This window comes from Eurypyga helias, unplaced genomic scaffold (assembly GCF_000690775.1).
Source record: "Eurypyga helias isolate BGI_N326 unplaced genomic scaffold, ASM69077v1 scaffold48539, whole genome shotgun sequence".
Classification (NCBI taxonomy): Eukaryota; Metazoa; Chordata; class Aves; order Eurypygiformes; family Eurypygidae; genus Eurypyga; species Eurypyga helias.
In genome coordinates, this window is record NW_010275010.1 from 1 (window position 1) to 11,997 (window position 11,997).

Sequence of the window (11,997 nt, forward strand, 5' to 3'; positions counted from 1 at the left end):
ACATATATACACACACACACAGAGACACATGCTCAGCATTGAACAGTGGGTATTTTAAGCATCTAATCCCTCAGACTTCATCAATGCATCTTTGCTTTGACTACATAAACAACATTTCCAACCCTCTTTTAGCACTGTATAACAGGATGCAAATTCAGAAGGAAACCAAGCACCCAGGTTCACAGGGCTGCACAAGGCCCATGCTCAGCAACCCAAAATTCCAGCCACATCCCTGCCGCCGTGGTGGAGGGGCCATCTAGAGGAAACAAGCTGAAAACATTCCACAAATTGACTTTGGTGGAACTTAGACTACCCATATATGGTATTAAGCAACTTCATCTTGACTTTTAACCGTGTCTCATCAGCTGGAGCAAAAAGAGTCAGTAAAACGTGCTTTAAGCCCGCTTCTGCTTCACCCCAACTGCATTTTGCTCTTACAGAAAGCAAGCAGGAGGAGCAATAGTAGACGGGTCTCCATCCATTCCCAGCTCACATGCAGACTGCAGGAGCAGTCACTCCAGAGTCACTGCCCTAAGGCAGTTTTGGCTGCTTCAGTTCAGTTTGCGGCAGGCAGTTGCCCAAAAACCTGGGAAAGGGAAGCAAGGCTCTTTCAACCTGAGAGCCTCTCCCATTTACCAAGACACAGTTCCTGCAGGTCAGGAACAGCCACTCAGGACAACTAAGAACACCTTGCTTCCAGGCCTGAAAAGTAATTTCTTAGCTTTTTCTGCAGTAATTCATCCTAAGAGGGGAAAAATCCACATGGACATTTCTCCCAGGATGCTCTTGCCTGGTCTGACTCATGCACCTGCACCGGAAGAAAGCACAGCTCCTAGGACAGAGACTGCTTGACAATCAAGTCAACACATCAAGTGGATTTGCAGATCACAGCTTGTTCAGCAGCACCTAACCCTGGCAAGAGGAAGAGGGCAAGAATAAAGCTGTTGGGCTTTCATGCAGGTAGATGCGTCACCCTACCTCACATGTGCTCTTCCTTCAGACAAGCGGAAGCCGTTGCTGTGGAGGTGGATGCCGTTCGACACTCCATTGGTAGAGGTTTTTCCATTCTGCACTTCTGAAGGTTAGAAAAAAAATGAAATACAGCCATGCTAAGCACCAGCGTAGATTATACAAACTAATGTCTAAAGCTTCAGGGGGTTATTTTACAGCAGAGCCAAGCGAATGCCACAGCCCCGTTCAGAGCAGAAATAAAGATTCCATGATTCCACCCCCCCTCCATCCTCCAGCCACCTGGATTTGATTTGCCTTCTTACATCTACTACGAAATCTCTGCAGCATCCCTCGTAACACAACTCTAGGTACACACAGACCTCGGTATACACGCAGGACGAGAGGGCAGCTGGGATTGAGCTGCCTCCAGACTGAGCCTAGGCCGTAACCGGAGTACCTGCCCGCTCGCCAGAGCCCGACCTTTAAAACTGCAGAAGTACTTAGTAACACCAGGAACCCTGCATCTCAGATTCATTCAGATAAAGAATCATAGCGCTGAGTTGTTGAACGTTCAACAGAACAAGGAGGATGAGTAGAAGCACTGAAGGAACCCAGTAAAGGAATTCCAGATGCGTTCTTCCTTCCTTTCTTTTCTTATCCTGCTGCTCAAGGAGCAGTTCAAGCTGAAGTAATCCCTCTGAAGGTCAGGCAGCCACATCATCTGCCATTTCTACAGAAAATATTCAGCTTTAGGTTTCCCCAACTGCGTTTACGTTGCAGCTGGGAGTGCTCCCCCAAGCATTTCACAGCTTGGGAAACCGGGGACACTGCCCAACCAGTTTACTGAGCTGCTCCCAGAGTTGGGTGCGCGGAGACGTGCGTGCACACGACGTTCAGCCTCGGCACTGCCTTTTCACAGCCTCTGCCTGAACTTTCTGGGACCAACAGGGTGGAGCGTTTGCTGCAACCGCACGACCGTGAGCCTGTTCAAACGTTCTCCTGCCACCCAAAGCGTGACCTCACCAGATGCCGCAGCACAGAGCACCCACCTGCGTTCCAGACAGAAGAGAAAGGCAGGCAGGGCATGTATTTGCCACCAGGATGTGAGTATGAGATTAAGGCCTAAGGCGAGCTGAGTACACAGATCAAACTCTGCCAGAGCGCTCGGAGAACAAGGAATGGGCTGAGCAGGGCACACTCCCTGATAAGAGTCAGCCTCTGCCCGGGGAATAGCGTTACAGCCATTCCCTGCATCCTGCCCACAGTATCTGTGTACGAACAGGCCCTGTAAGAAACAGGGCCAGGCATAAAAAGGCTTTGGGATTTCCTTACTTGTCAAATAAATGAGTGTTTGATTCAACTATCTCACCACCAGGAAAGCTATCAGTGTCAGGCCAGATTCTTAGCTAGGGAAGAGATTGTTCTGTCTCCTTCCTAATGGGCATATGAGGGGATAACAGAGAATTCTACATTTTATTAAGTTTAAAAATATAAAACCAATATACCATTTCCATACCTGCCCACAAAGTTTCCCCCCTTAGTTGAAGGCAGGATACCAAGACCTCAATCACACTACGAAGCCCACTTCATCCTCTGTGCACAGCTTTAAGCACTCTCCTTCACCCGCACAGGGGTACACCTCCCAACAGCCCACTTCTCTCCTGTGTGGGGTGACACACATTTTGTCACCCTGCAGAAGGGTTTTACAACGCAGGGTACGAACTGCAGTGCAGAAACGGCCCAGCAACAGCCATGCCCTACTTCATTCTCCTGGTTCCTACCCAGAGGGGGCTGCACCCTGAGAGAGAGTTGTGCAGTAACGCGATTCCACTCCGCCTTCCCCTCACTTCCATGACAGCAGCATACTTACCCCCTGAAGTATGGCACTTCTTTGGGAGTAGGAAAGTGTACGGTCGCTGTTTGTACGTTAGATCAAACAAATAGACCTAAAGAATGAAGGAAGAGGAGACAAAAATAAGCCTGTGAAACAGTGATGCTGAAGTCACAGAAATAAAACAGGGCTACATGGGTACAGTTCCACGTTTCTGTTTTGCTATTCCCAATTTTTTAACTGGGGATCTTGTTTACAGATGGAATAATGCTGAGAAATAGGAGCCTTGACTTTACTCAAGAAGTAAGAAAGCTCTCTCTACACCTACATAAATGAGGACCTGACCACAAACCAACCTGTTCAGAAAACTTCTACTCCCATAAGCTATTTTAACTGTTTAATTAACACAGTGATCATGAAATCATTTATTGACTAAAACAAGGCAAAAGTCTCTCTAAGATGGAACCAGGATTTCCTGAGAAACTTTGAAAGCAGCCCTGCAGAGCCCTAATTTAAAACTGTATTGGCATAGGAACCAACAGCTCAGATGAGACCCACAATTCATCTAACTCAGCACCTTCTCTTAAAGGGAATGAGTGCAAGTGTGAGAAAGAGAACTGTGGAGGACAACCACAGAGTAACCTGCCCAGAAGCGAAGTTCCTGCTTAATCCACGCTGATTAATGCTGTCAGGAGGATTTTCTCCTTTCACTGATAGGCTTTACAAAAGATCCATGAATATCACCCAGTGCTTAAAATTAAAGCAATCAATATTCCAGGTGAAGGCCTTTGCTTCTGTAAGTTCCTTATTCGCTGGATTCTATTACAGCAGCAGTTTGATGTTTCAAGAATGAGTTATGAAATCTTTTCTAGGTCAGCAAAGGTCAGTTCCAGAACTGGTTCTATTTTTCCTCTTCCAGAGAGTAAAATGTGAGTTGGAAAACCAGAACAGAATGCGGTTCAAGTCTGATCAGTGGCAGCATAACAAATAAATCCCTAATACCAAGCATTTAGTCTGAATGGATCAGAAAGCACTTGAAAATCAATCATATTACCCGCAGCAAAGCTGCTATGCCCGTTTCTGTGAATGGACAATGTACAGTGACCCAACAAACCCAACCGAACGTGAAGCCTCCTGCCGAACGCGAGCTGTCGTCCTACCTGCTCCCCTCCCATGTTGACTAAGAGCTCGGTGCCATCAGGACTGAAGGTGACGTACGTGGCCACCAGAACCCTCAGCCGGTTGTTGTAGTCCGGAAGCTTCACTGGAAGGTGCCCTGCGGGGAGAAGAGGTCCATCGCATCAGCGTAACTAGTAAACTCTGTCCCTCGCCAGCTGCTCCCTGTCACAAGAGGTTGTCAGGACAGCAGTGTCACGAAGTGCACCAACCTATTTCCACTTCCTACTGCTGTTTGTCGAATCCTTCCGCCAGCCACCAAAACACGTTGATATGCACACTGCCTCTGCACAAGTTCCAGACACCAGTTCTGCAAGGCCAGCTCCGTACGAAGAGAAGACTGGATTTTAACTACTTTGCTAACAACGGGGTCTGCAGAACCCACCAAATGTGGGGTTTAGGGATTCACTATGCTTTTGGCTCCTGTGATTTGCACCCATCAACAAATACCTCCATTTTCAACCCTGTGATCAGGTTTCCTTAATCAAGCCCCTAGCACAACCAAAGCAAGGCTCCTAAAACATTCCACTCACACACAGCTTCTTTTGCTTCAGACAGCAGATGCGTGGCGTGACCAATGCAGGGGACCTAAGAAATCCTCTAGCGGGACTCATCAGAAGCAAGACTGTCAAAAGTGGTCTGCTGAATGTGTTGGTCTTTTTAAGATAAGCAAACATTTTGGGGGAAAAGATAGTAAATAACGAGCACTGGAGAAGAATATCATCTAGACTGCCCAGAAACTGCATCGCTGATTCTTCACCTGCAGGATGAGGACAAGCCGCTTCTTTTCCGTGCCAAAAATATGTTTAACAGCAGCCTTGCTGGGACCAGTTCCAGGAGAAATCCTGTAAGTTATCCAATCCTTGACTTTCCAGCAAAAGTGACAAAAAGACATTTACACTAGACAAGAAGGCGGCCAGCTCACCAACACACCCCACTGCCAAATCAGGGGAATTGAGCAGGTGACATAAGCAAGAATTCACAGCATAGAGTGAAATAAACAGCAATTCCATGGAACATCCCTGTATCGGAGAACTCTTCCAAGCAGTGGGTCCTTGTGTGATGGGTAGAACTCGGCTTCTTCAGGCATTAACACAGAGTCCCATCAGCCACCCCCAGCACAGGCCCCAGTACCTGCCACGTAGTACTGCGCCGCTCCATCCGGGAGGGGCTTCTGTCGGTCGCAGAAGGTGTGCACTCCAGCTGAAGGACTCTGCTTCATGCTTTTTCTAGCCAGAAAGAAGAACAGTCTCATAATCATGGTATTCAACTCCTGGAAGCCTGATGTAACTAACACTTCTTGTTCACACGCAGGGCAAGGCCTCGTGGCTACACAACTGTGCAGTCACAGGCCTGCCTCCACCACCCCGCTGCACTCACACAGACCAAAAGACTGCAGCTGAGAGAAAAGACTGGCTAAAACCTCACAGCGAAGAGTGCCAGATCACTGCAAGTCCCCCTTCCCACCAGGGCCTCGAGCAGATTCCTGCACCCCTCGTCTCTGCCCGGAAAAGCCGTCCATCACTACCTGTGGTTGTGGATCATGCGTATGTCGTAGAGCCGCACAAAGGGTCCGCTTGCCCCCACTGCCAAGTAGTTGTTATCCTGCGGGTTGACCGTCAGGCATTTGGCCTCCACCAGCTGCCCGCAGTACTCCGTCAGGTCTATCAGGACTTCTGAGCGTTTGCTGTTCTCTCGCAGGTCGTACTGTCTGCAGGGGGAAGAGAGGCAGCCCGTGTCACCAGGTAACAGGAGCAGCAACGGTTAGCTTTCCACAGGGACCAAGCTGGAGACCACACAAAACAGCACGTTTACACAGCTCAGTAGTGACCTACACTTAATTTTGCATGAAGAGATGACACCAACGACATTTAGAGTCATTTGTGCCACAGGCTGCTGGATGCATCCCAGTTCACTAGGCCTCAGTATCAGGATAAACGTTAAAACCAGCTCTATGATGTGCACGGATTTATACAAGATCCAAATGAAACTCCAAGTCGTGACCTCACAAGCAACAGCTCATAGGAAAAGTGGAACAGACTCTTGTAGTAACATAGCTCATCTCAGAGTGTCAGTGACTCCAGAGGGAAACGCTGCTCAGTGGTGTGCATCCCTTCCATTTGACATGGCTAGTCCTTTCTTGTCCTCGCTTTTCATCAGGGAAAACAGGGGAGCTAGGGAGAGTATTTCTCAGAGTCTACACATTTCATAGAATCCCAGGATGGTTTGGGTTGGAAGGGACCTTAAAGATCATCCAGTTCCAACGCCCCTGCCATGGGCAGGGACACCTTCCACTAGCCCAGGTTGCTCCAAGCCTCATCCAGCATGGCCTTGGACACTCCCAGGGATGGGGCATCCACAAGATCAAGATTTCAAGAAGAATCCTTCCGGTTTCAGGAAAGGGAGAGATTAGCTTAGGCTCTTGTACAGAGACAGTCTCTCTTCAGACCTGTGCACTGTACATACTGCAGTGGATCCTAATCCAATTCATTCTGGGGCAGAACAACCAGGGTTCTGTACCTGATTAGCCCGTCTTCTGCTGCACTCCAGAAGGTGTTAGGCCACATGGGAGCTGTGGCAATCCGCTTAACTCTGTTGGTGTGATCTCCAAACATGTGGATGGTCTCCTTGACGGTCAAGTCATGGACATGCACCTTGGAATCTGCAGCTCCCGTGATGAGGATCCGATCCCCTGAATGTGGCAAGAACTGTGGGAGACAGGTGTGACATTCAAACTGGAGAAGAGCTGAGCTGTCCTGGCGGGGTGCAGGCAGAGCAGCTTGCTTTAGGAACACAGGACGGCCCATGCTATTACCCACACTACACACAGGCCAGCGTGCACCCTCAAGTCACAGTAGCATACAGCATGGTCTCTTCACCCACATCCCAGTGTGCTACAACCCCTTCCTTCGACTTTACAGAGAGAATGAGACAAGCCTGGGAGCTGGTATTAGGTTTAATGCATTTTTTCCTCAACATTAGAAATACTGAATTATGTGGGGAGGGAAACGGCTTGAAGGACAACGCTTCCCAGCAAGGATCTACTCTCTTGCTGCTTAGGTTGCTGATTTTGGCAGCTGTTTATTCCTTCCGATCACATACCTTGACAGAAAAGATGTTTGCAGTATGCCCTGTGTGCATAGAAAGGAGTTTCTTGTGGTGCAGAGGATCCCAGACAATGGTATGCTGGTCATCAGAGCCGGAGGCCAACAAGCTGAAAGTAACAGAAGAGAAGTATGCACCATGTATTCTTCTGCTCTAAGCCCTGACCCATTTCTTAGAGTGGTTTGACCACAGACACCCATTAAGCTAATTGTGCTCTGAGGAGCCCACTTCCTCTCTCTTTTCTCAGCTATGTGTTCTTGCTGCTCCCCATGCACCAATCCATTCAGCCAGCTCAGGGAGCTAAACTAGCCAAATATTAACTCCACGTTAGTTTAACTCCTTGAACCAGCTCAGCACAGATTCAGAGGGCACAGGGGTAAACAACAGGAGCATTTGGTCAACACCAAAACGCCAGGCTTCTATTTCCCTTATTAGCCTGACTGCATTAACTGCTCCACATCATCCTCAAACCCAAGCCAAGGCATTCATTCCCGGGCTTCGGAGGTGCCCAAGCATTCCCAAGCCATGCCTGGTTTAGCGATTCACAGACTGCTTGTTGAACGCAGGGTGCTGCAGCAGTATCGCGAGGTGCTGTTTGCCTTGGACATCTATCTTCATCTGAAGGGAAAGAATCCGACCTCTGCACCCATCAGCTCTTTTAAACTCACTTCTTTGCAGCCAGATCTCCTTCAAGTCCATGAAATTTTCACTGGTACATAATTCTGAAGAGTATCAGACAGAGACTTTGCATCTTGTAAGAGGCATGTCAAGAAATACACGCTCTTCTTTCCATCCAGCAGTTTCTTATGCAGATACCCTTTATTCCACTTGGTTAACGGAAACGCTCTCATGTTTCCTTTCCCCCCAAAACTGAGGAGGAGGGTAAATGCTCTACCTCTCTCCCTTACGTATTTGTCCCCCAGCAGAAGCTTTAACAGCATGGGGAAGGGGGTGGGGAAGTGCCACTACCAGCTGGGCAAATCCTAAAGCTCCGTTATAATCCATAATACCACTTAAGAGAAGAGAAGCAGTCTTCAATCTCCACTTCTTAGTCTGGCCATTTCCCTTCTGAACTCACTGAAGGGGCATTTCTAGTAATAACCAGCTATATTTAACAAAATAAAGCTTCTTTTGAAGGGTGAGCTCTACTACAGGTCAAAACTTGGAGCTTGAGCTCCCATTTTTCTGGGAATGGGAGAAGCTACTGCTTATGATAGGACGACCTACATCCCACTCTTGGAAGAACCTGGGGTTATCAGTTTGATGATCCCCTGAATCAAGTCCCATACTTACTCTCCTTTTTCATTCCATTCTAGACAGTTGACACACCCAGAGTGACCCTGAGCAAAAGAAAAAAGAGAAGACAGTATTACGCAAACGTCAGACTTCCCAAACAGAGCTGCTCAAGACAGGGATACGGCGAGCTCCCCACACATAACTTGGGTTTTTTTCAGGGTTGGAGTAAAAAAGCCCACCCACACGGCAGATACGCACCCCCAGATAAGACAGGCGTGCTGCAGCAGCTGGGGTAGAAAAGGCAGAGCGAAACAAATGGGAAAAAAAAGAATGTAGTGTTGAATTAACCAGCACTTTAGTCTCAGAGGCTACGGACGAAATCCTGCTGTACACAGGGAAAGGTGACTTTGCTTCGAAAGCCCTCGGCTAGGCTGACAAATTACATGTACAGGTTCCCTGGGAACGCAGGGAAAACACACTTTTGAGAACTCTTTTAGAAGCACCTTGCTGCTGGGTGACTGTATCATCCGTCTACATCCAAATTAACTAACTGTACCAGGAAAAGACGAGGGGAGCATGGAGTAACGTTTGATATGGGAGATGCGATCGAAAAGGAGGGCAAAAGAATCTTTTCCTCCTCCAAACCAAGACAATCTTAAAATCTTTCTAAGCTGTGTCACACTGCAATACAACCACCTATTTTTTCAGCAACACATTACGCTCTTCAGCATCAGAGCCAAGTATCTCCAAGAGTTGACAGCTGCCTCCTTCAGGCACCGCTGTTCGGATTAGCTGATACGCACCCGCTAAAGGCTCTCGTGTAGGTGCATTAGGTAACGCCGAGAGCTCACACAAGCTCTCGCTGAGCTATTCCTGGCTCTAATGCAGTTCAGGGGACTAAGTGATCCGCATCTTGGAGACCTTACTGCGGCCTTCCAGTACCTGAAGGGGCTACAAGGGAACTGGGGGGGACTTTTTACAAGGGACTGTAGTGACAAGACAAGGGGTCACGGGTTTAAACTGAAAGTGGGGAGGTTTAGATTAGATATCAGGAAGGAATTCTTCCCGCAGAGGGTGGGGAGCACTGGGACAGGTTGCCCAGAGAAGCTGTGGATGCCCCATCCCTGGAAGTGTCCAAGGCCAGGCTGGATGAGGCTTGGAGCAACCTGGTCTGGTGGAAGGTGTCCCTGCCCATGGCAGGGGGGTTGGCACTAGATGGTCTTTAAGGTCCCTTCCAACCCAAACCATTCTATGACCAATCCCATACCAGAAGGAGAATTTCACACACCTGCATGCTGTTCTCTCCCCATTACGCTGTACAACGAGCAGCTCAGTTTGTTCATTAAACACTGCTCACTTACCTGTAATTCTGCTTCCAGGCCCAGGCGTCGAATGAATGGATCGGTGACGTGATAATGTCGTTCGAAGCCCAGCGCCCCCCTCTCCTGCATGAAGCAAACAAGCGTCACACTGACTACAGCAAACAAAACACTCCTTTTTTCCCTTTAAAAGAAGGTTTAAGAACTTTAATAAAATCAAGCGGGGACGTTGCCAGGTATTGGGGTGTCTGTAGCATCAGGTACCTGCCTTGTAGTAGGGAGACATCTTCTGCATCATCTCTAGGTAGGCAGTTTGTAATTCTTGCCCGTGAATTGGTTTAAAATTGTGTTTGTCTAATTGCCAGGTTCCAGCGGGGTAGCCAAGACAAGGTTTGAAAGGCTCACACTAAGAGTAACTTGCCTACTTTGGGCCAGCCATGAAGGCACAAAAGAGCTTGGGAATGCCTGTCGTTATCCCTCGGCAAGGATTTCAGAACCAACTCACTCCCGAGGGCTGGAGCACTGACCACAGCTGCCCGGAAGTCTGCCATCACACAGAATTGGTTGAACTCGATGATCTTACAGGTCTTTTCCAACCTAAACGATTCTACGAAATCTATCCTGAAGCACCACCATCGAGGGGCAAAGTGCTGGGGAATGTAACCGAACGGCATCCTTTCGAGATGGCTTATTTCCCCAGAAAGGGAGCAGGAGCGTGTAGCTGCAGTACCACGGCACAGCCTGTTCTACAGGGAAGGGAACAGCTGCCACAGAACTGCGTCAGTACAAATGAAGGTGAAGGAAAGCAGGACAGTTGTTTCCCCTGCGATCTCACAGGGTTCACAGATGCATCAGCAGATGGCTGCGATGAAAGAAGGCCAACTGCAGAGGCAGGCATACAGAAAAGGGAATGTAAATCATGTTTTGGATGGAACATCTAATGTCCGAGGAGATCCCTTCCTAGGACCTGATGCAGCCTCGGTCCCACCCCATGCCACGCTGTAGTCTGGCGAAGACAATTTACGCCTTCGTTATCACCATTTACAGATGTCAGAAATGATGCTTATGGTACTAGGAACACGGTTGCAGTCACAGAGCAGACACAAAGAACCAGCGTCCCCCGTTACAGCTCTGCAGCCCAGTGTTAAGTAATGAACTCCACACACCAAAAGCTACTGAAAAACAAAATGGAGACAGGTATAAGTGGATCGGAGGAAAACCAACACAAAACAGGCTTTTTGTAGTACCTTTCATTACAAACTGCAACCCCCTCGACGTACTTTTAGAGCTAGCATTCCCAAAACACTGCTGGGCCCTGCGCAAGGTGCTGCCGTTACCATCGCCTTGCTACTGCAACCTCAGTGCCTTTGTGAGGTCTGTGCAGCAGGATGCTGCTTTTCCTACAAGGCACTGGCAGCCGTAGCAACGGTCACACAGCAAAGTCTAACGGAGCAGACAGTGTGAAAGAGTCCCAGGCGAACGCTCTAACCGCCGGACCATCCCTTCCTCATTAGAGCAGCCAAATAAGTCTTTGCACACGGATGAAATTAGAAGCTTGTAATACAAAGTTTGGTACCAAACTGCAAAGCAAAGTGAGCATTCAAGCTCCTAGTTCCTTATTCTGGCCACTAACAGACCGCTTTCGTGAATGCTGATTACCAGCAAAGCTGCAAATGATTTAAGGCCTCAGAGTCCAAGTAGTAATTGCCTATTGTGTCTGCTGCAGCGAGCCCTTTCGCGCTAAGGGACATTTCACAAACGCAGCCATCAGATGACTGATCCGACCACCACAGAAGTTTTTCGAACCAACACACCACCCTTTAAAGAAAGGGAGACAGAAAGAGGCTGAGACAGAGATCATTAGCTTTACTACAGTCAGAAAATACCTTTGATGGCAAGATCACACGAAGAGAACACATAAAGAAGCAGACAGAAAACTCATGAGGGAAGCTAGCTGAGGGTCCTTTGTGGTGCCCAAACACAAGTAGCCAGATTTCTCTCTTCAGCATCCCACTCAAAAGGAACAGATCTGCTGGTGTCAAACGAGCATGGTGCGCTCCTGCTAGGGAGAACAACTGTATTCCTGTTATGCCATGCTTCATCCCAGCCCTTCATTAAGGAGTGTGACAGGTCCTATGCACTTGGTCTCTTAAGCTTCTTATACAGCTTATCAATACATAAGCAGCAGAGATCTTTTCAGAAGTAAAGGTAACACGAGTGTTTCCCAATCCGGCATGAACGCCGGTTATCTGCTCTCTACCCAGCACAAGCGAACACTTGGCTGACACGTACCTTGATCTGCCTGTGGATGATGTCTCTGGTTATGTTTGCTTTTGCCATCTTCTTGCGATGGGGCAGACGAAAAGAAGCTATCGGAAG

General features: G+C 48.4%; 1 protein-coding gene across 1 annotated transcript; it reads right to left on the reverse strand.

Moving 5' to 3' along the window:
- Positions 1 to 978: 978 nt before the first annotated feature.
- Positions 979 to 11,991, reverse strand: WDTC1 (WD and tetratricopeptide repeats 1; the record flags this gene model as incomplete). Its single annotated transcript, XM_010159955.1, has 10 exons — positions 11,911 to 11,991; positions 9,661 to 9,744; positions 8,357 to 8,403; positions 7,061 to 7,172; positions 6,479 to 6,666; positions 5,487 to 5,669; positions 5,093 to 5,187; positions 3,943 to 4,058; positions 2,822 to 2,897; positions 979 to 1,075 (listed from the first exon to the last, which is right to left on the reverse strand). Coding segments are annotated over exons 1-10 (1,046 nt in total), but the record flags the coding sequence as incomplete, so codon positions are not given.
- Between the last annotated feature and the right edge of the window lie 6 nt (positions 11,992 to 11,997).